Consider the following 24,312-nt stretch of genomic DNA (forward strand, 5'->3'; position numbering starts at 1 on the left):
CGGCGGCCACGTCTTAGGCTGATCTGCACTATGGAGGAAAGATTGTGAAATACAAGAGATAACCTCATGGTTCCTCTTTTTGTTTCACATTGCTGCATCAGTATTATAGTTTCAGCATTAACACACTTTGAATTCAAGCAAAATGGGTGTCATAGGTTTGTCTTTTGTAAAGTTACCTTGAAACAGCAGTGATTTATGAAGTTATTCACTATTCAAAACAGAGACAGTCCAGAACTTAAACGGAGTGATTTTTATTTCATTGTAAAGCATATTATCATGTGAAAACAAACACTTTAACAAATCAATTACCTAAATGATCAAAAGCAAAATATTTTCCCTTTTACTTGCATGATTCTGGAAAACAGTAATAATAAAAATATTAAATATTTGATTGAAATGATTGGTATGAAGACATAAAGTAACACAGTTATTCAAAGAATCACATCACATACAGTCATTTTATCCCTAATACAATATATAATCAGTTTATCAGCATTCTTTTGAAATCACGTGCAAGCAGACAGAGACACAGGGCTCATTCTTCTTGATTAATAGTGATTGAAAACTACAAGATGAATATTGGATAAAATTATGGATGAAATAATACATTACATATCACTGTTGTCAAATAAAAGCCTCATACATATACACTCAGTGGCCAGTGCATCAGTTACACCTTCCTTATAATGGGTAGGACCCCACCTTTGCCCCAGAACAGCCTAAATTCTTTATGGGTCGGCTCCAGTAAGGTGTTGGAAACCTTCCTTAGAGATTCTGGTCCATGTTGACTTGACAGCATTACACAGTTGCTGCAGATTTGTCAGCTGCACATTGATGCTGCTTCTAGTTGTCCCACATACCAAAAGTGCTCAACTGGATTGAGACCTGGTGACTATGGAAAACACTGAACTTGTTGCCAGCCAGATTGAGATGATGTGTGTTCTGTGACATGTTGTGTTATACTGCTGGAAGTAGCCATTAGAAGATAGGTAGCAGCAATACTCGGGTAGGCTGTGGCATTTATATGACTGAATCAGTAGTTGTTGAGGGGTCTAATGTGTCACATGGCATAAATGCAGCTGGAGCCCTGATGGTCCTGGGCTTGTGGAAAATGGTGTTCATTAATGGCTGTTAAAAACAGAGATATAGAATAAACAATTATATTACAGCGTTTACCAAAAAACGGTCTCTTTACAACAGTTTGTAAATTGAAATTGAGTTTGTAACTCCCTTCTGCTATGAAGCAGACAATATACAGCAATATAAAGGCAATATTAAAAATAAACAGAAATAGGGCTGGGCGACAAGGCCAAAAATGATATTACAATAAAAAAATCACATCATTTGATATCGATAATTATCACGGTAAATGTCAAGTTTAAAGGCTGATTTTATGATTATCATTATAGTTTTTTTCCAACCCCAAACAGAAATAAACTATCATCAATGGAAGTGCTGTGGAGGAATTTGAGCTCAAGAGTCTGATAGCTTCTAATATTTAATATAGAAACCTGCTCTGCAGTCTGGTGGTGTGGCAGTAGAAACGACTATATCTCTTCCCAGAAGGCAGCAGGGTGAACAGGCTGTGGCTGGCCTTGGTACAGTCCTTTAGTATACTTTGAGCTCAGCATTGGCTCCTCTCCTCACCGATATCACTGATGCTCAGGAGATGAGTACCAATGATCTTCTGAGCAGTTTTAATCTCCCGCTGCAGAGCCCTCCGGTCCTTTACTGTTTTAAGCCTGGAGTATTTGTTGTTAGCGTTATATATTAGATTTTTTATTTGGTATTCTTTCGTCATTCCAGTTTCACTTGTGCTCTCAACTACATCGAAAACTCTTCACCACTTGTCTGCGATGTGATTGTGACTCGGCTTTGCCTATTGCCGATGCTGCTATTGGTGTGGCCCAAGCCCTTCAGCATTTTCTTCAAGTGGTTTTTGAATTTAATACCTACAAACACGTAAAACACAGGGTTTAGGCAGCAGTGTGAAAAGGCAAAAAGCCGGCTGATGTAAAAGGCGTAATCCAGTAGTTCTGATGTGTCACAACCTTCAGCCACATCGTTTGAGTTTGCAGGTGGTTTAGGCCAGGAATACAATGACCGCAGAAATATAACACTATTGTAAGGTGCCCAGCCAACGAAGAAAACAACCATGAGGGTAAAAATGAGTTTTAAAGTTTTGTTCTTTCTTCTTTGGGCAGTAGGACGCAGCAACCTGCACATGATCTGAGAATAGCAAAACACGAATACCACCGAACTCAGAATGAAAAGAACATTTTGCTGGTAGATTCCCCATAGAGTCCAGTAAGAATTCCTGTATTCACAGAAATTCTGGTTCTGGACTTCGATGAACAAGAAGGCTGGACTGGCAACCAATATGCTCACTGCCCAAATGACCACACATGTGAGGACACTGTAGAAGCCCGTGGTAGACACAATGCCAGACAGAGGATTCATGACAGCTACATAACGGTGAGCAGTCATCAGGATGAGGAGAATACCGCTGCTGTAGAAGCCGACGTAGAAGACAAAGTTGACTATTTTGCATGCAGGTTCCCCTAAAGTCCATCCATACATGTGGTAGTAGGCCCAGAAGGGCAGACCTGCGGTGAAGAAGAGATCCGATATAGCCAGGTTCAGGATGAAAGTGTTGGTGAGGGATTTCAGATTCTCATACTTGGCCAGAATCACAATGACCAGGATGTTGCCAAACAGACTGAGGACCACCACAATGGAGAAGAACACTGGTGTGAAGCTCGCTCCAAACTGCACAACGCGTGTTTTATTGCACACTTCATCTTCATAGTCGTAATACTCATAAGTGGAGTTTGTGGTGAGGTCATAGGTAGCTGTAAAGTCTTCAGTTGAAGCCATATTCCTTCAGCAAGAAGAAAAAGTCTGAATTTAAGAAAAGGTTTTGTTAGAGGGGTAAATCAAACTTGCTTAATGATTATTATATTATAAAAAAAGTTTTTCACAGATTTCTAATGTGTGACTAGACTATTACATGATTGTCTAAGTACATGAACACATTTTGTCTGGGAAACATAGTTATCTAATATCATTAGATAACTATGCATTAAAGCTAGACTTTCAAAATAAGAAATACAACATTCTTTGTTTCTTATCACACTGGCGATGAAATGGGGAAAAAGACTGCTATTGTTTTATGTCATTATATCCACATTAGAAATATTTCAGTGAAACACTTTTTTTAACATGATAATAGTTTATTTCTGTTTTATAACAAAATACAAAACACTGGAAACTTTACCTTCAGTACTGCAAACCTACCCTACCATATGAGATATCTTTATGATAACAAATAAGATTAATGTGGAAACAAATACTGTACCTGCAGTGTCCACACACTGGAGTCCTTCCTGAAGATATCACTGAAGACTTGGTGAATTGTTCCTTAAGTATCAACCACAAAGGTGAACAGAAATCAATTCATGTGACAAGACAGGTCCTCTTTTATCGTAAAAGCATGTTTTTGTTGACCACTACATTAGTGAAGTGAAAGGTATTTGAGGTTCAAGAAACAAACATTTTACATTTGTGTAACTGTTAGGTGACAGTTGCACCTGTAACAGTACAAGTTAACTATTTTAATTTCCCAATAGCAACTTTCCACCACAAATAAAAAATGATTATTATTAATCATTATTTTTAAATAAACTAACAATAACTGCGAACACAATCCAATAGTGCTGCAAACACAAGTTGTGGATAATTTTTCTGAATAATTGATTCATCATATAGCCTATAAAATGCCACTTCAAATGTTTTGTTTTATTTGACCAACAGTCCAACACCAAAATATATTATTATGAAACCGAAAATGTAATGAAACTGGTAGCACTAGTGAATCTTTCGCTTAATATATAACTTAGACTAATCTATTATCCCAAATAGTACTTAATTTTCTGCTGAATTACTAAGGATTAATAAACATGTAAAACAAAATAAACGTGTGTGTATGTATGTCTTTTCCTTATTTTCTTGCCTATACAGTTGGTCTGAAAATTTTTATTTATAAGATGGGTGTCTCCTTTGGTCCTCGGGGTGGCTGTGGCTCGGGAGTTAGAGCAGGTTGCCTGTTAATGGGAAAGTTGGTGGAACAATCCCCGGCTCCTCCTACTAATACTGAACCCCAAATTGCCAGTGTAGGCTCAGTGAATGAATGTGGGTGAATGCAGATGTAGTGTAAAAGCGCTCTGAGTGATCAGAAAGGCGCTATACAAATATGGAGCATTTACATCCTTTCACTTAATTGATTTAACCTTTATTTAAACAAGGTAAGTTGACTGGAAATACCAGCTTTTTTACAGCAGCGTCCTGTTAGCAGGATAACAGGAACTTAAGAGCCAATAAATAAAAGTTAAATAGTGAATAAGCTACAGTCTCAGTAAAAGCAGCTGCAGGCAGACTGGTTATTGAGAATGATCTTAAACTACTGCACTACCACCAAAGTCATTATTTTTCTGGGTCAGCTCTTGTTCTGGCCCCCTGGAGAATCCTAAATATTAAGAACTGTCTTTTGTTGTTGTTGGTTGGTTGTTTTTTCTCCTTTTTGTGCATTTATTTATTAAGGTTTTTTATGTTCTGTTTTTATTATTTAATGGAATGTAATGAAATATTATTCACAAAAATATAATAACAAAATTAGGTTAAAATCTAAGACATTTAGGGACCTTGTGTATTTCATAAAATCCATCTTCATGCCATTAATTCTTTCAAAATTAACAAAATATAACCTCGTCCAGCCATGTACAATAAAATGTACATGTAATTTAAACAAATATTCGTATTCTTTTATTGTATTTTAAGAAATATTAGGTTTATTAAATTAGAAATATTAGGTTCATCTGTTTATTTACCATTTGTCTCTCAACCAAACTTTCAGCGCTAGCAGACAGATATTTGTCCGTTGGGCCTGTCAATCATCCACAGTTCCCGCCCCCAGCGGTAGCAAGTTTCTGCTGTATCACCTACAAACTGGAGACTCTGGACAATTTTATTCATCAAGTACGTCTATTATTTTAGTATGTAGTTAATATCGAAACGTTTGGCTTTTTTTACAACCAAACCGTGATGGTTTGTAACAGAAATGTACAGCTAACACGATGCGGAAATGAAGAGCTGAGAACAGGTGCATGTCCCTAAGCGCTCGCCAGCTTTGACAAATCCATGTTTATGTCGCGGTTTGTTGCATTTTAACGCTGATTGAAAGTGGTTTAAGTCAGCTTTGCTGGTTTAGGCAGATAACAGTAGATACATCTTGTTTCAGTGGGATCTGATAAGGACTCTGTCGCTACAAACAACGACACTGTCACATGTCGTCTGATGTAAATGTTGTAACGTTATCTCCTCTCACTGCAGGCAAACGTTGCTAAATTTACTGAGCTACTGTGAGTCCTTCTGTGCGTCACCAAAACAAATTAATGGGCCCCTCCGACATATTTAAATCGTCTCATTTGTTATAGTCTTCTTGGGTTGTGCAGAATTCAACACCGTCTTTATGAATTATTTTTACAGCAGCGGGAAAGTAATTTAGGACAGGACTATTTTAATGTTTACCTCCTAGTGGTAGCAGCTTTGGCATGTTTTAACAGTCACATGCTGTAATTTGTTTTGTTTTTTTTCCAGGCACAGTATTCAAGGAAATGAGGAACACTGTTTATATCATAACATTTCAGGAAATAATTAAAAAAAATTTAACATAATTTCTTGTATTTTAAATCCCACATACAGTCCTGACTCTGCTGCCCCACCATGGCCTCCTCCTCATCAGTTGGAGATAATCAACTGCAGAGGATAATCAGGGATCTGCATGGTAATTATCTGTTCACACTTACAGTAAACACCATCTCATACAGTATATTGCTCTGTGTGCCATGCTATATATAGATATATGTGTGTTGATATTTGTGCGTGTATCTGGTAATAATGGTTTTACTGTCTTGGTTAGACGCTGTGTTAGAGTTGAGTAAAGAACACAAGGAGTGCGGTGAACCCGTAACTGATGACAGCGCCAACCTGCGGAAGTTCTTCTATAAACTTGAATACCTGCTACAGGTATGGTAGCCTATATCAAAGCATGAAACATTTAGTACAACAAATTTTTATTTAAGCAATTTAAGCAAAGTTTTACTTAGGGTTTGGCAGGATGATCCTGTTTGAGTTTGTAAGCGTGCCAACGCTGCTCATCTGACTCTCTAGACCAGTATTTTCAAAACCCCTAAAGAGCTCTCAAGATACATTTTGAGAGGGGTTGTGAGATGATTTAAAAGTTTTGTGTTCTCCCTAAATCTGTTTTTTTCTTGTGAGTTATAATTTTTCAGGCCTCTAAAATCCTTAGGGCCTGTGTCCACCAAAGCGTTTTTTGCCAGCTGAAAACGCCACCTGCTCTTCTGAAAACGCCTAGCTGGGAGCGCTAGGGTGCGTTTTGGAGGCGCAGTGTTTTTTTCGAGACGCTGTGGTTGCTATGATACATAATTTCCGTGGAGGCGATGTGTTGCAAGTAGGGTAGCCTACTGAATGTTAGTGAATGTAAAAATGTCACCACAACGTATGTAGGCCTACTTGATCTTGCCCTTGCTCTGCATGGAGGGAAGGCTGAAACATGAAAACACAGACACGCTACGCGGGTTCATGAGATTTTGCGGGCGAGGACACACCTCGGCGAGTAGGCACATCGCTTCGTTCAAGATCGGATGTGCTCGGTGCGGTGTTTGTCCCGCCCGTCCTGCACTGTGATTGGACGGCTGGGTAAAAAGTGACAGTGACGAGCGCAGCGTTTTTCCCAAAGTTGAACATTTTTCAACTCTGTGGAATGAATTGAAAAAAGACACTGGCGTCAGAAAAAAACGCTTTGGTGGCTCTTAATTACAATTAAACCATCTGAAGGGGGAACATTCGTTTTTTGTTGAGTTGTCCAAATGTCAAACATCCTTCCTGTGACAGTGGGTTGTAGCCAAGCATTGCTTGACTACAAATAGTCATAAGTTAAAAAGACTGGGAACCAGTCCTCTAGACCAGTGAACCCTCAACATGAAGCACCCATGACCCCTCATCACAAGTTATTTATCTACAAGTTGTGAGCAGTTCCACCAAAATATGATTTTTCTTTCTTCTCTGAACCCTTGAGATTGTTTTATTTTGTTAGAGACAAGTTGAAATGATGAGTATTTCAGTAGAAACAATTTAATAATATAAATATGTGTGTGACCAATTAAATTAATCTCATGACCCTTTGGAGAGGTGTCAACTCCCTTATTGGGAACCACAGTTCTAGAAATACTAAGGTGAAACATGAAGGAAGTTCATAGGAATTACATTGATTGCGATGTGACCCAAACTCTCAGCTACACACAGCACTGTCAGGCAGACCTGTTGTACAATGTGTGTTAGGTAATGCAATAATAAGCAGGTGTGTGTGTTTCTTAGTTTGACCAGAAAGAGAAGACGACGTTTCTCGGTCAGAGAAAAGACTACTGGGATTACTTCTGCGACTGCCTGATTAAGATCAAGGGAGCTAACGATGGCATCCGTTTTGTTAAATCCATCCCTGAGGTAATCCTCCTCTGCAATACACACACACAATCACCCTCTGTGCCTCTGCCCTGCCATGGCTGGCAACACATGCACACACACACAAATACACAGTGACTGTACAATAATGTCACTAATCCCCTGCTTGGCCAGGAACGGTAAGACTCTAATTTACTTGCTGCCTTACACCTGCACCTACTGTACTGTGCTGTTCCTCTTCCTCACCTTCTATCCTGGGAAGTCACAGGGGTGAGATTCATACTGGAATAACTGTAGTTGAATTAGTCCTAGTTTGGACTATATTTAATTAATTTTTTTATAAATTATATATGTATAGTATAATTTGTAGCTTGTTTAACCTTTTGTGTGCCTGATATTGAGGTCTTTTGTGCTTAAAACGCTTCAAAGTGTACTCTAAAGAGTACACAAGCAGCAAATCTTCACATTTGAGGAGCAACGACCAGCAGTTATTCAACTTTTTTGGTTCTCTCTTAACAATGAATCAGTTATCTTAATTATTTTTGCCAATTTGCCAAAAAGTAAGTAAGTAACTGAATATCTGATGTGAATCGATGAAATATGATGAATCAAAACTGTAATGTCTTGTCTTCAGTGTCTGCCAGCCCAATGTCCTTTTGGTACATTTAAAAAAGTGCATGGATGACATATTTTTATATTGTGCTGCTTGTTAATACACATCCAACAGTTGAATTTGGAAGTGGATTAATATAGCCAGAGAGGCATGTTGGGGTGCGGTGTAGGGCAAATGATTGTTTTCATTATCAATTCATCCAACAATTATTTTCTCAATTAGTTGATTAATATGCTTGTTACGATTTGTCAGAGTCCAAGGTGTTCTTATAGCTTCTGATTTCTCGTTTTGTCTGACCAATAGTCCAAAACTCAAAGATATTCATTTTACTATCGTCTTGTATCTATGAGAAAGAAAAGCAAGAAATCTTCACATTTGAGAAGCTGAAACCAACAAATGTTCGACATGTAAGTAAGCTGTATTCTAGCATGAGAGAGCTAATTACTGAATAGTTTCTGCTTTATAAGCATGGTAAGACCACATGTCTGATTTTAGGCTTATTAGCAATCATTAGCAAAACATATTTGTGGTTTAAAATTTCCTCAGGGATGTATGATTTTCTTTAAAAGTCACATTGTTAGTCAATACCAGCTGACTGCAAATTACTAGTTCAAAACCTCTTACTTAAAATATTACTTTTACTCTTCTTTCTCCATGTCGGTCAGTAACTGACGTAAGTCGGTCTCCAGCTGGTGTCCTTCTGGCGGGTCTGTTGTCTGACTTAAATCCCTCCATCTGCTAATGTATTGGAGACTCTGGGCTTACAGGCAAATACTGTCAATTTAGCGCCTATGCAGTGATTACCTTTAAACTGAGAAATCCTTAAATGTTCAGTGCCAGGACACATTTTAACACAAAAACACATTTTTATATTGGGGACAATCAAAGATGAAATTAACCAGTTAACCATTAAATCAGTTTATCGATCAGCAGAAACTATTTATCATGAGGCATTTCTCCATCAAAAAACCCCCCATACATTCCCTGGTTGCAGTTTCTCTAAAGTGAGGATTTTCTGCTTTTTTCTGTTTTATATTGTTGTGAAACAAATATCTTTGGATTTTAATAGACATTCGAAAACATAATTTTGGACTGTGGGAAAATGTGATGGACAGTTTTTGTTATTTTCTGACATCAGGTTAATAAAACTAAGAGAGACAATAATGGGGAGATTAATCTACGGTTAATGTCCTGCTATTGTGACAAATAGAGATTATCCAGAAAGCAGGAGCCACTTGTTAAATAGTTTGACCTGTGTGATACTGACTAGACTATAAAAGAACACATCAGTGGGGTAATGTCTGTATGTATATTTTGTGTGTCCTCAGTTGAAGACATCACTGGGGAAAGGAAGGGCCTTCATCCGCTACTCGCTCGTTCACCAGCGACTTGCTGACACACTGCAGCAGTGTCTTATAAACGAGAAGGTCACAAGGTTAGAGGACACACACACACACACACACATACATACATACATACATACATACATACATACATATAATGTATATGTGTAATATTCTGTGACTATATATATATATATATATATATATATATATATATATATAATATAATGTATATGTGTAATATTCTGTGACTTTTGTTCCTTTCAGGTTGCATAGACATGTTGTGTTTTCTTCACAGTTTGACGGTGTCCGTTCTTAGGAAGTACGACTCTCCCTTCCTGATTTATGTCTTATTTCTGTTTTTATCAGAAAACGCAACAGCCTTACAGCCTAACCACAGTGACCTACAGTCACATCTCACTTCCTCAGCCTTTCCAACCAAATGTCTATTTTGTTCTTGCTTCATTTAACCAGGATGCTCTATCTCTGTCCGTTTCTCAGTAGAGTGTGGGTGTGAATGTGTGTAGGTGGGTGGGTGGGTGTGTGTGTGTGCGCATGCGTGTGTCATAGACTGTATTTTGTATTTAACCACCTAATTACATTCTTTCAAGTGCAATTTTTGTATGTAAAGGAATGGTTTGACATTTTAGTAAATATGCTTTTTTGCCAAGAGTTGGACAAGAAGCTCAGTACTACAGTTTGTATGATAAATTGTAAGCTACAGCCAGCAGCCACTTAGCTTAGCAGCCTGGCTGTGTTCAATGGTAACAAAATCTGCCTATTAGCACCTCTGCAGCTCATTAATCAAAAGTGTTCGTTGTGGCACCTTTTATATTTTGATTTAGTTTTAGTCTTAGTAATTTGACAAAAAAAGTAGCTATAATGTTAGCACCGGCGAAAGCCATTGTTATCCAAAATGCTGTCCAGACGCAGGTCTTTTGAATTGTAAACAATGGATCGAGTTTTGGTGCTGTGCTGTGTCCCTGCATGAGATTAAGCGTATCTTATCTTGTCTTTACATAAATAGCACAATATTAACTTAGAACACCTTGCATAACTAATAGTATAACATTATTGCATAAAAAAGATGCTTGTATGTGTTTTATGTTTTTATAATTTGTATTTTTCCCATGCAGTGACTGGTATTATGCCCGAAGTCCTTTCCTCAAGTCTCACCTCACTGCTGACATAATCAGCTATCTCTATGAGCTCAATCAAATCCAATTTGATGTGGCAGCCAGAGGTTACGACCTTGATGCCGATTGGCCTTCCTTTGCGAGGTAACCCATGTACACCATTAATTGCTGACCTTTTCACAATTGTCAGTTTCCTAACTTTTGTTGAAGGAAAAAAAAGCTTGAATCTGGGTGTTCTTCTGATGAAAACAGACACTTATTAAAGAAATAAAAGCTGTAGGTCTTCCACTTTGGGGTTGTAAATGATTTGTAAATTGATTGGAGAGAGACCTGAAGTAATTTGAAATAACACTCCAGTTTAGTGCAGCTAATGCAAAATTGTGGTAAAGCAGTTTTGGGGGTTTCACAACTTGAAGTAACACTTAATTATCTGATCACTCTGCACATTCACAGCTCTTTTTTTTTTGTGTGTCTTGGACGTGTATGCGTGTAAATGTGCCAACAGTGTGAGGGTTGGTCGCTGTCAGCACCTTTGCCAAATCTTTCCACTTCATTATCATCAATTTGCAGTCACTCTACAGGCAGCGGTCACTCATTTTTAAAAGCATAATTTATGTTGTTTACATTATTTTAAATATTATTTAAATTTTACAGTAAAATGCAGTGCAGCAACACAAGATTACCCAAAAAGGGTTGAATCGAAACCTGCCACACATGTTATAAACACAAAATGACGATGATTATGAATGAAGGATTTCTTAAGTGAGTTATTGTATAGCATTTCATTAGACAGTATAAACTGTATAATTATGGTGTACACCCCATGTATTCTTTAGTTGTTTTTTTGGTACTTAAACGCAAATATTTGTTTTGCATTTTCTTTGAGTAGCCTCAAATTATTTGATACACACACCCACACAGTGCATTACACTTTTTTTTCACACAAATCGTGACTGCGTGACTCAAAGGAAACAGTTTCATCACTGTACAAGAGAAATAAGTGACAACATATCACTCTAGCTTTCATTTACTTCCAGAAATAGGCTTTCTCTGAAAATAGGTTAGTGACAGCCTTGCCCTTTTTGAGATGTAGTAGTAATAGTACATTGTGACATACTGGTGTAAATTCTTAAGACATTTCAGTGAAGTGACTGTGTAATTTGTTACTACTTAAAGTTACTACTTAAAAAAGTTTGATTTTATTTCAATGAATTGGTAGCATAATCTTTTGACAAAGCAATGGTCATGCAGAAATGTTAAACATGTCTTTCTGTGCAGCAGCAAACAAAGTAAAATGGGTTTCCAACAAATAAATGAATGTTTTTGTGCTTTGAAGTGAATCACTAAGTCATTTATCAGTTCTTTCAAACAAATTCCTCTGAAAATCCACAACCAGCTTAAAATTTAACACAGGTACATACTCTAACTGTAACTATAATTTCCTGGTACGTTTTGTTTTTGTTGTACCTGGTGTTACTATATACCCACCTAAAGACTCACTTCTGTCAAATTAAGTTCCTCTTTTGTGTTGAAAGTGTTGTAGTTTTTTTTTTTTTTTTCATCAGTTTCGTGTCATGTTTGTCTTACATTTACTATTACATTTTAATGACCCTAATTTTTGTTATCTCATTATGTCAAAGGCGAACGTTAGGAACTGGCTCATCGGCTTTCCTGTGGAAGCCTCCCAGTCGCTGCTCCAGCATCAACAGTCTCGTTAGCAGCTACTCACACTCACAGGTACACACGTACTTATATATATTTTATATGTATAAATATTTGAGTAAATATGTTTTGAACTTTAAAGCACCTGACCACAGCTCTCTTGTTCCATTCATTGACCAGGCCCAGGAGTTTCTCCCAATCCCAGACTTGAGTCCTGGTCTTATTGAACTGGGAGAACCCTCTCCTTGCAGCATCGCAGAGAACCTCCGCATTGAGCTCGACCAGTCCGAGCTCAGACAGCAAGAGCTTTTGGTACAGGTTCAGGAGTTAGACAGAGAGGCTGCTGAGCTGAAGGGCGTGGTTAAAGACCTTCAAGGTCAGCTGTTAGCAGCTCAGAGGTCCTCTGACCACCCGGCAGGCGAAAGAAACCAATATACTGATAATCAGGAGAGAGCAAATCACTTTCAAACTTGTAGGGAAGCAATAAACGGTGAACTTCAAGATAGACTCACAGCTGCTGAGAACAAAAATATGGAGCTTCTCTGTAAGTTGGATGAGGCTCTTAAAGAAAAGGGACAACAAACAGCTAGCTACTGCGACTCAGCCTGGAAAATCCAGGAACTCCTGGATAAACTTAAAACAGCTGAGGAGGAGAGGTTGGAGGCAAAGAGAGAGGCTGAGGACAGGGCCAGGCACTCTGAGCGTCTGTCCCAGGAACTAAAACTCAGGGAAGAAGAGTTGAGGAACAGTGAGGGCAAGCTGGCTGAAGTAAAAGCCGGGGCCCATGACGAGCATGAGGAGGCGCTCAAACGGTTGGAGGAGCTCCAAAGTGCAGTCAGTCGAATTCAGGGGGCGCTGACTTTGAAAGAGAAGGAGACGGGGAATTTGAGAGCCCAGCTTCAGGATCTACAAGCGTCACTGGAGGGCAGCGAGCGACAGGCAGAGGAGCTGAGGAAAAGACTGCAGGAGGAGAGGGAGGAGGAAGAGCAGAGATGTAGCACGAGCAATAGCCAGAATGAGGAACTCGAGAGCCAGCTCCTCAATGTAAGAAAGACTCTGAAAAGCAGAGAGAAAGAGCTAACCATTAGTTCAGAGAGAATTAAGCATTTAGAGGAGCAGTTGGAGAAGCTAAACATTGAGAATGAAAGTCTGACCTCTAGACTTGCTGATAATGAGGATGTTTCATGTGATCAAACCAAGAACCTTGAGGACTACAAAACCCAATGCAGTAGTCTTGTGGAAATAAACGCTAAGCTTCTCCAAACAGTTAAAAAGAGTGAGGAGACCATTACAGAGTTGACTGAAAGCCGGACAGCCTTGTTAGACCAGCTACCTTCTTTGAGGGCATCCGAGAAGCATTTAACAGGCAGAGTTGAGGCCGCCAACATGTGTGTGGAAGATCGGGAGAAGAAGCTTCTGGATGAAAACCTGCATTTGGAGGAGACTTTCCAGAAGGCGCTTGTCCAGAAGGAAGTATCTGATGCTCAACTAAGGAAGCTAGAGCACGAGAACAGGGAGCTTCTTGAGGTTCAGTCCTCTTTGAAGAAACAGTTAGCCAGAACGCAACAAGAAGTGGACTCGCTCTCTGCCAAAGCTGCAAAGTTGGACAAGAACCTCACAGTGTCCCAAAGAAGCCAAGCAGAGTTACTTGAAAAACTCCAGGAAACTGAGGCTAAACTGAGAGACCAGACTGTTAAATGTGGGCTTCTGCAAGCTAGAGCAGAGGAGCTGGAGAGCAGGACTGGAGAGCTGAACGATGAAAAAGGAGCTGCAGAGAGTAATGAAAAAATGCAGAAGCTTCACGATGAGCATCAGACGTCCTCAGTAGAAACCAAAGAGGCCCCTTTCAGGCTAGTTATGGCTGAGGCTCAACTAGAACTCAACCTACGGGAGGTGCACCGGCTCCAAGAAGAGGTGGTGGAGCTCAGGGCTCAGCTTCTAGCAGGAACTGAGGAGAGGATGAAGGCTCAGGCACTGCACGAGGTGACAGAGTCCTCCAGAGAGGACCTCCGTGTCTTAGCAGAACAACTCAAAGCTCAGGTAGAGGAGCTAAACCGCAGGCATGTGGATGAGATTCTTCGATCCCGGGAACGAGAGGAGGCTCTTATCCGTGAGCGTGACGGCGAGGCTCAGGCTCGAGCAGGTCTGGCTGCGGAGGTGACGGCCTCCAGAGAGGAGCTCAATAAACTGAAGCTGCGTTACGAAGCCTTGTGTCTGGAGAACAATGAATCTAGGGAGGCGCTCCACAGAGCCAACACCGAAACAGCTGAACTTGGCGTCCATGTGTGTATGCTAACCGCCGAGAATGAAGAGGCTCGTCTGCGCTGGGAGGGCTTGTCAACAAGGCTGCAAGAGCTGGAGGAGGAGGCGACTCAGGAGGCAGAGAGGCTGAATACCTGCATGGAGCAGCTACGTCAGGAGAACCAGCGACTCCACGATGAGCTCCATAATGAGGAGGGTTTGTTGGCGACCAAGCAGAAGCTGCAGCAAGAGCTGAACAAGAGCCAATATGAGGCTGAAGCTGTGCTGGAGACAAGTAAGGGGGAGATTGAGGCCCTCCGCTTCCAGCTTAGCGGCCAAGCCATGAGCCACGGCAGCCAGCTCCAGGTCAGCCACAAACACATGAATCACAAAAAAATGTAGTATGCTGTGATGCGTTTACATGTACTTAAGTAACTCAGTTGCACTTGGCTTTCTCCCGTAAGATGATTTGTTGAACTTATAAACGAGAAACCTGGTTTTTCATAATCCAGGTAGGGGATTGGAGTAACCTGATTTCTCTGTCACGTTTCTAATTGGCCTTTGTAGTATGCACTTCAGACTTCAGAGAGGGAAAGTAACACATATATATGAATAATATATACCTATCTGAAGGAGAAGCCATAACATAACAACCGTAAAAATGCATTCCCGTAAAGTCAAACTGAAAGTCAAAGTAACATAAAGTAGTTTCTAGTCTAAATAAGCAGTTTCATCACTGAATTCAGACACATTTGTGCTGTAAGTAAAAGCTAATCTGTGGAGAGAAATCTGCTTGAGCTACTGTATCTGACTTTTTACCATATTGACTGAGTTATAAGTTGATGAAATTATGATTTGTATTCTCATCCAGACTGTGAATCAAGAGCTACAGGAAGTGAAATTACAGCTGAGGACTGAGCAGGAGAAAGTGGTTGAGCTGGAGGTCAAACTCAAACAGCTAGAGGTGAGAGGAGACCCTGAATCCAGATCTGCCAAAAAGTTTGATACGCCATCATAAGCGGGTTATTCAGGCCACCGTCTAATCACTAAAGCAGTCGAAGAATGTTTTAAATAAAGAAGAGTTGAGTTAGTTTAGTGAAAGTGTTTTTGAGCAAGGAAGTGAAATTGTTAAACATGGCCTCTGACAAATTGCATGTATGTACAGCTCTATGTTTGTCTAGGATTTATAAATGAAAAAAAACAAATTCCAATTGCATTTTGTGTATCGGCAGTTGAAGTCATCATAACATTATGGTCACAGGGATAATTCACAAAGAACCAGAAATAATGTCTTGCTTTGCTGTACTGATTGCAGGCTGAGAATCAGAGATATTGCCAACAGATTGAGGAGAAAAACATCCAGATGGCCGAGTCTGAAAATCTCATCCAGCAGAAAGAAGACGAGATAAGCCATCTGAAAGGGAATTTATCAAGGTGAGATACTGTATTCATAAACACACATTCTGGACCAAATTAGAGCTCTGTGAAAAAAAACGTGTCTAATCTTGTGTGTGTGTTAAGATCAGAATCTTTATATTTTATTTAGTATGGCTTATCTAGGAATCTGGCATACTTGGGGTTCTTCCTGTTTTAACTGCATGGATACAATCAGAGTCGCCTGAGAATCCCCCTTTTTTTCCCGACATATCATGAATAAGCCTGCGTGTATGTATGCAGGTCAGAGGATGGTCTAGCAGCAGCTCAGCGGGCCTACCAGGAGATGAGTGAAAATCTACGGAGAGTCACACAGGACAAACAGAGCTTTGATCTTAAAACAGCTGCTGAACTTGATGATCTTTACCGCACCAAAATCAATTTGGAAGAAAGGCTTGTAGAACTCATCAGGTATAAACTCATGCTCAGATTATCTTTGTTTTTCTTTTTTTGTCTTTTTGTTAGATTTAAATATGCACATAACAGGGTGAAGACATGGTTCTTAGATTTATTGCCTGATGTCTTTTGGTTTGTGTTTTCAAATGGATAAAAACAAACCACCTAGATGGTGTAATCTGCAGTACACTGTGCTTTTATTGCATATACAAACACGCCTGATGGTGCTCCATGCAGGGAGAAAGATGCACTTTGGCAGAAGACAGATGCCCTGGAGTTTGAGCAGAAACTAAGGGATGAGGAGACGGAGAGGGACGTCAACTACTGTCTGGGCTGTCACAGTCAGTTCAGCTGGTTTCTCCGTAAGCACACCTGCAGGTCAGATAGTCCTCAGTATAATAAACAAATGTACATATCACTATGATATCCAGTAAAATTAGTATCACTGATGCTACTTTTAAACTAGTAGTATAATGACAGGTTTTCTCAATTGCTGAAGCACATTTTCCAAAACACTGCCACCAAAATGACATTCGCTTTGTGATTGTTTCAGTCTCAAAGGAACTGAGTTGCCAATGCCGTTTGCTTCTGTATTTCACTTCACATTTAGACTTGCCAACTGTTGCCCAGTAGTGAAGTCAAATAACTTCTACAGCAAACCGAATGGTATCCATAATAACTCAAGACAAATGTCAGTTTGCTGCTCCATGTTCAGGAAATGTGGTGTCTTTGAAAAACTCACTCTATGTAGTGTCAATGTATTTGAGTAAAAAAACTATATTAGAATTACAACATGTGATGAGTTGCAATACATTTTGCAGATGAATTTTCAAGATCCAGCTGTATATCACCTCCAAATTAACTGACATAATAAAACATTTATGTTTGTCAGCTTATAGCAGTGGGTTCAAATATTATATCCACGTGAGGAATCGCACAATGAGCATGTTCACAAACACATCTGAGAGTTAAACAGTTCAATAGTGAAGCAGTATATTCGCTACCTGTAACTTAATGGATTGCTGGATCATTTGATGGTATTCTGTGGGAAAGCAGCAATTCATTTAATTTCAGAGCTATTTTTAAAGTCATAGAAGCATTGAGTTTGCCGTTATTTGCAACGATGTAAAAGACGCAGTTAAAAATGAGTAGGACAAAACACAGATGAGAAAAAAGAAAAATCTTTTAAAACAGTTCTGAATTCAATCTGAGGATTGAGTTTAAAATTTGAGGGAAAAAAACTGTAAGATTGAAAAAGCAGCTGTAACAATTAACATTAGGTTAGAAACAGAAATGCTTTACAACAAGATGTAGATCTCGCATTACAGTACATCTGTTTGAGCCTTTCTTCACTGAGCTTCTATACATGCCCTATAAAAAGACTTACTTACTTAGATAATAATTCCTCTCTACACTCTTAATAATGTGTCATTTCAAAATAATAAGCAAACATCACTCAATCTATGAATCTCAATCATATTCTGTTTCCAGACTGTGTGGGCGTCCCTTCTGCTACTACTGCTGCAGTAACACAGTGAGCACTCAGCAGGGCGGCAACAGAGAGCGCTGCTGCAGGGACTGTTACAATCAGCACAGCGCAGTAGTTGAGCGCCACCCACAGGAGGAAGGGACTAGCAGCACGCCGGGGACGCCTTTCAGGCGCCTGCTGCAGGCGGGGATAGCTGTGACCAGTCTTTCAGGTAATAAACCATAGATTCTCTCACACACACACTGAAGTAATGCCTTGCTTTAGATTGCGGTGTGGTTTCAACCGCAGACGTAGTACAGTAAGAGTAGAGTATAAATTGCAATGATGAACATGTAGCTGGTGTTTATTTTCTAGGAGCAGATGAAGGTTGCAAGCTGGATGATGGGGTTTTTGACATCATCACAGATGAGGAAGTGAGCGGGGTGAACGACAGTGACTCCCTCTCTTTTTCTACTGCCTGCTCTCCTAGACACGGACAGCAGGGGGCAGCACAGCTGTAAGTATCTCGCACACATTGACTTCCTTTAGACTGTGGCACTGGGAGTCAGTGATAATAACCCACAACATGAGAGATTAATATCAAACACAGAAACAGATTCTGCTACTTAACAACGTGCCAGCTTCAAACCAATGTGGTCAATATATCCCAATTTCATTTTCTAGGCCAATACAGTCAGAAAACTGGAAAGTTTTGCAGCAGTGAGAAGAAATTCAGGGGCGTGATCTTTGAAAATTAATTTAACTCATAATTCTATTACATTTTTCTTTTCAGGTTTAACAGTTTTGTACATACATTCCCTATTAAAAAGACTGTGTGATGTAGAAGTGTTTTTACATATGGACAATATGACAAAAACTATACAGTTTTTTAAAATAATCATTGTGTTTATGAATAACATGTTCATTTTAGTAGACTACTTTTTTAGTGGGATAGATTCTGTTTTGTTGTAAATACTGTGTAAAGTGAAGGTTTATATGACATTTCTATTGTTTATTATTATATATTACATTATATAGGCGCATTATGTGTATACTTTCTTGCTTTTAATGCTATGTTTTCTTTAATGTGCTGTGTTTTAGTGTATGTGTAGTGTGTGAGCCACATTAAAGACAGATTGCCATCACCCTGAGAAGAACAATACTGTAAACATGTTGTCATTAAAGTGAATATACTTGGACACTTGGTGGATGTTGTGACACCTAAATGTGAAAGTGAAAATTATTCTCCACAAACTGATATAAATGTGTAATGTAAAATATCCATCACTCTTTCTAGAAACAGCAGTGCCAGTGCAGGAGACATCACATCAGAAGATACGGAGGACCTCAGTGCTGCAGTACAGGATGCAGAGATCTGCCTGCTGAAGTCTGGAGAACTCACGTGAGTGTTACATGCAGTAAAAGTTTGACGGCAAAACCCTGAGTGCTAAGTTGTGTTGTGGATGCAATCACAAGTTAGACTTAAAGCTTTCTTGGGGAGTTTCTTGTGTATTTGTCTGGTAAAAACGTTGCTCTAAATCCCAGAATAGTGTGAAACATGAAACGAACCCATGTGTGGCATGGACAGCGTTCCCAAATGTTACTTGGCACAGGTTGTGGGACCTATGTTTCTCTTCTATTGTAATTTGGAGCAGGTTTGTTTAGTGAGTATGGACAAAACTTAAAGGCCTCATGTCAGCAGGTACCTTCTGTGTGGAGTCAGAAAGAAGTGAGCTTACTAGACCTCTGTAGCCCGCTCCTCATCTCTGCTTGAGGCTACATTAGCCGCTACTAGGATAATGTACTTAAATCTGAGACGGATGCATTGAGTTGCATTGTGTGTAATGTAGGCGCCAGGTTTTGACAAGGAAGAAGAATGCCATCCATCCATCATCAACCGCTTATCCTGCGTACAGGGTCGTGGGCTGAAGAATGCGTGGAATAAAAAATATGATATTTCTGGTTCTGTGAACTCAATTTTGATTTTTGAGTTTAAACTGGTCATCGTTAGTCCGACAGTGTGATTTGAGTGTAATGCTAAATTGGTGAAGTTCGCTCTTAACAAGATGACAGTGCTACAATCATACTGTCTCATGCTGCACCTAATAATTATTCTTGAAAATGTCTGATTAACTAATTAATTGCCAATTAATCTTCTGTGGGAATTATCAAATAGCAAAGAAACATAGAAACTTGATTCTTCTTTTTGCAATAAAGATTTAAGTAGGAAAAAAAGATTCTGATTCCAAGTGCGCAGGAGAAGCAACGGTGGCCGACACGCTCTGTCGGCTCTTGTGCTAAATAATACTGTAATAGTGGTCCTCCATTTGTCCAAAATTACACTTCTCTTCTTACTTCTAATAAAACAGACAACTACTACTACGTTACTTGTTCTTCTTCTTTTTTTATCATACATATTCAACATAGTGGCAAAACATGCTCTGTAGAGCAGTTTGTCCATTTAGGCTACTGTAGAAACATGGCATTTAGGGACATTTTGGCTTTGCGGTGGCAAAATAACAAACGAAATGGAGCTAATTGAATCAGATTAAAATTACCAACCTTTACAGATCCCTTGGCTGCTTTATAGATATTTAATTGATACTATTTACAGTGTTACACAAAGGTGTGTAGATCACAGAATGCTATTTGGAAGTGGAGAGCGTGGGGAAGCAAGCCTTTTAACCCTGTAGCTGCCAGCCATTAATCAAACAATTAATCCATGAAATAATCAGAAGATTAATAAATGATAATGAAAACTATTGTTCATTGCAGCCTTACAGTTTTGTGAACTTTCTTGTATCCTGCTGCATTCCCTCTGCTATAGGCTCTCTGTCAGCTTCACGGTGGATGACATCTCAGGGTTTGGGGACAGCTCGCGAGAGCTCTTCATCAAGTCCAGCTGTTACAGCACCGTCCCCATCACTATGAGCACTCCTGGTCCTACTGTCACTTGGACGTTCACCTCTGAACCTAAGAGCATCTACTTCAGTGTGGTCTTCAAGGAGAGTGCAGAGACTCCACTGGAGCAGGCCAAGGTGACACACCAGTATACAAATAAAGGGAACATGTATACACAGTACATTCTCTAAGTGATGGGCTCATCTAGCCGGGTCCAATTTAGAGTATGATACTCCACAACAAAGAAACCCTTTTTCTGACTGAACATGGCAGAAAGCCTCAGCTTAAATGTTCCAAAATGTTGATACAACCAAATTCAACCAAACAACTGTGAAATTCAGTGTTTATGGGAGGATTTGAATCCCTTGCTTAAATATTTATCTACTGTCCATCATGTTAAAGTGAGAACTTGTGGCATGTTTGTATACACAATAGAATCTCCTTGGTTTGGTGCTGAGTAAATTAAAAGAAGTGCATATTGTAACTAAGATGTCTTTCTTCTCCACCTAACAAGCTACCTAAAAAAAAATTCAAAATGGGATTCTCAGACAGATGCTGATTCCATGAAATGCTATGGATGCCTATCGGTTCCTCCTCTTGTCACTCTCTCAACCCTTTAGACATGTACATAATGTATGTAGATAGATGTCTATCCTTTGCGCTCCACAGGTCTTGATCCCACTGACTCGCTGTAACTCCCACAAAGAGACGATCCAGGGTGAACTGAAAGTCAGAAACCCCGGAGAATACACGCTCATTTTTGACAACTCTTTCTCCAGGTTAGTCACTCTTTTTCTCATGTGAGGGTTTTGTGCATTTGTTTAAAAAAATAACCCTGTTAAGTCTTCAGCACAAACCACTTTTTTGCATATACCTCACAAGTAAACAGAAAGCAAATGTTCCTCTGTCTTTCCTGTTAATCAGATTCATCTCAAAGAAAGTGCTGTATCATCTGAGTCTAGACAAGCCTGTGGTCTACGATGGAACTGACCTCCTCTAATCGTGACGAGAAACAGGAGAAGCAGGTGTAAAACTGACTTTCAAAACATTCAGGGTGTTTTAAGCACATGCTCATGCTACTGACGTTTAGCAACCTAAATAAAAGGTTATGACATTTAAAAAATGTCTTTTTTTTAAAAAACATCTACTTGAGGTGTTACACATTCGATGCGTTGAGAAAGCTGAACAGAAGCTGAAACAATTAAGTAAAACAATGTTACACTACTGAATGTGATCTTTTTATAAAAGCTTGATGTTTAAATGTAGCATTAAGAGTATCAAACTTCACTCCTGCTGTAGGTGTTCGGAGGATTGTTGACCGTGAATAATGCGCGTGTTTGTGTCTGTGTGCGCACATACAGGTTTCTCACCCACAGATGTAAATCCCGTAGGCCACTTTTTCTGCACCCTTGCAGAAGTAAAGCAACATTTTTACTTTAGCCTGAGGTGCAACTGTTTGATAAATCAAGGTTTGTTCTCCTTATTTTCCTCGTCTCATAAGACTAATAGCTTTTAAAATGGGATTAATGTGCTCTCTGAACAGTACATTCCCAATACGAGTGGGAGATACGGTCAAAATCCTGTCACAGTATGTGTTATTTTATGTTGTGATATCAATATTTATCATGATTTATTGATATCCCAGAAAATCAATTGAAGAATTGTATAAAGAACCAGACAGAAATGTCTGTTTTTGAATCATCTAGGCAATTAAATCAAATCAAGGTACTTCATCACATTGATGCAGAAAAACATAAAAATACACTATTACCATAAATTATACCCTGCTTATTGATATTCAGCTTTACCCACAATGGCCTAATACGCTCAGAGATGTTAAAGAGCATTTACGTTACATAAGCGTTCATGTAAATGTTACATGAATGAGACATGACGGGAAACAAGCAGTAGATTTAAGTTAATGTTGCTGTTTAATTTGCCTAAACTACTTTAAGTTTGAAAATGTAACCTTAATTGACTTTAACTGAGTTTGTTTTACTTACCATTAGCGAACCTTTTCATGTAACTAACTCTTAATTAACTAACTTTTAATTGGTGTATTGATATCATGCTGTAGAATTAGCCTTCATTGGTGGAGAGATGTACTCCTCATAGTTTTTGTATCCAAAGCAAAGTTCAAAGTTAATGCTCATTTAGCAGACAGTTGCAGTATCATCAAGATTTTTGTCAGAAATGACAGCATGTGTTTCAATCACAATGAAGCATAACAACTTAACACTCAAGGTTAAAATATAGGGAGTGCATATCAAAATGTAAGTTATAGTGTTTTAAAAATTTAGTTTAACTTGAATCATCATGTTTTGTCAAAGTGAGGATTTTTGCATTAAATATAGTGAAGACATCAGCTTCAGTGACATTTTGTCTTAAGATACATAAAGCCTTTAGATGAAGAAACATTTGTTTTGGGGAAAAAAACAATTATAATGAGAATTCCTTTTTTATGGAGCACTTTTCTAGATGGAAAGAGATGTACACTTGCTGCGTGATGTTACTAAATAACTTCTGCAGTGTGTCAAACAGAAATAGTTTGAATCTCAGCACAAAGCCTTTAAATAACACAAGTCCAAAAAATCACTTTTGTACTTCAACTTGTCTTATATGGACCTTTTTATTTGAAGGCTTTAATGTTGACATTTACTTTATTTGAGTGTCTTCACACTGGTCATTTATTAATATACTGACTGATTTTAGCTGAAACACATGAGTTTTTGCCCACAATAAACAAGAAGACCGTTTATGTGGTAGTGCCTGTATTGTGTTTGTTAGGATTCTTGATACAACCGATGCGGTGTTTAATATTTGGAGCTGCGTGCACTACACATTTTCACCATAAATTCACATACTGACTTGAATATACTGAAACACTGCTTTTCTCTCCGTCAGAGCATTTACAAATTATAAAATGTCTTCCACTGTTTTGAATCCATTTTGTAATTTATATTTTGAATGTGATACGAGGAAAGAAGAAGGTAAAATACAAATGACACTTTTTATACATATCTGAATAAGAAGAGTGACATATTGCCAAATATATTGGGGAAACATATTTGTCTATTTTATTGTTGTTAAATGGGAGTTTCTATTTAAAGGCATTGCAATAGATGCACTTTTGAAAGGGCTTTTTGGCAGTCTGTATCCCATGAGCCTTTGTACCAGTGGATGAATGTTTCTTTTCTTTTCCTTTGTATGATTGTAGACGTTTAATGCTGGATTTGTCAGAGGGAAGCTCTCACTCTCTGACCTGTAAATGATTGTTGACAAATGTTTTATTGAAATATAATTTACATACTAAAGATTAATAGAATGGATTTATGATTGTGGACAAATAAATAAGGATTGTGTGATAACTCTTAGTGAGTGCTGGTTAATTTACTGTATCTGCAATACATCATAGCGTGTGATACTTTTGTCTTCATTGTAACCTGTCGATAAACATAGAGACGAACACATTGATAATACAATAATAAAAAAGTCACTTCTCTAGGCCCCGATGGATCTGACTTTAAAATACAGAAGTGCCTCAAAGCCAAACAGATATGGTGTGGTATTGTCAATGCA

General features: G+C 38.8%; 2 protein-coding genes across 3 annotated transcripts; one reads left to right on the top strand and one right to left on the bottom strand.

Moving 5' to 3' along the window:
- Positions 1-361: 361 nt before the first annotated feature.
- xcr1b.1 (chemokine (C motif) receptor 1b, duplicate 1) lies at positions 362-3,422 on the bottom strand. The gene is made up of 2 exons (XM_046052178.1): positions 3,359-3,422; positions 362-2,901 (listed from the first exon to the last, which is right to left on the bottom strand). Exon 2 carries the CDS (start codon positions 2,875-2,877, stop codon positions 1,825-1,827), a length of 1,053 nt encoding a protein of 350 aa, XP_045908134.1. The 5' UTR covers positions 2,878-2,901; positions 3,359-3,422; the 3' UTR covers positions 362-1,824.
- Positions 3,423-4,946: 1,524 nt separating this feature from the next.
- On the top strand, positions 4,947-24,101 carry LOC123972878 (FYVE and coiled-coil domain-containing protein 1-like). Of its 2 annotated transcripts, none has more exons than XM_046052611.1 (18): positions 4,947-5,034; positions 5,761-5,842; positions 5,978-6,084; positions 7,456-7,581; positions 9,481-9,587; positions 10,632-10,775; positions 12,272-12,368; positions 12,474-14,900; positions 15,406-15,498; positions 15,850-15,968; positions 16,212-16,379; positions 16,602-16,742; positions 17,856-18,064; positions 18,208-18,349; positions 19,130-19,234; positions 20,660-20,870; positions 21,403-21,512; positions 21,658-24,101. In XM_046052611.1, exons 2-18 carry the CDS (start codon positions 5,782-5,784, stop codon positions 21,731-21,733), a joined length of 4,443 nt encoding a protein of 1,480 aa, XP_045908567.1. In that variant the 5' UTR covers positions 4,947-5,034; positions 5,761-5,781; the 3' UTR covers positions 21,734-24,101. The 2 variants fall into 2 exon arrangements, with proteins under 2 accessions (XP_045908567.1, XP_045908568.1); XM_046052612.1 differs by having other exon boundaries at positions 5,021-5,158.
- Positions 24,102-24,312: the final 211 nt, after the last annotated feature.

The sequence above is a fragment of the Micropterus dolomieu genome, linkage group LG06 (genome assembly GCF_021292245.1).
Source record: "Micropterus dolomieu isolate WLL.071019.BEF.003 ecotype Adirondacks linkage group LG06, ASM2129224v1, whole genome shotgun sequence".
In the NCBI taxonomy this organism is placed as follows: domain Eukaryota; kingdom Metazoa; phylum Chordata; class Actinopteri; order Centrarchiformes; family Centrarchidae; genus Micropterus; species Micropterus dolomieu.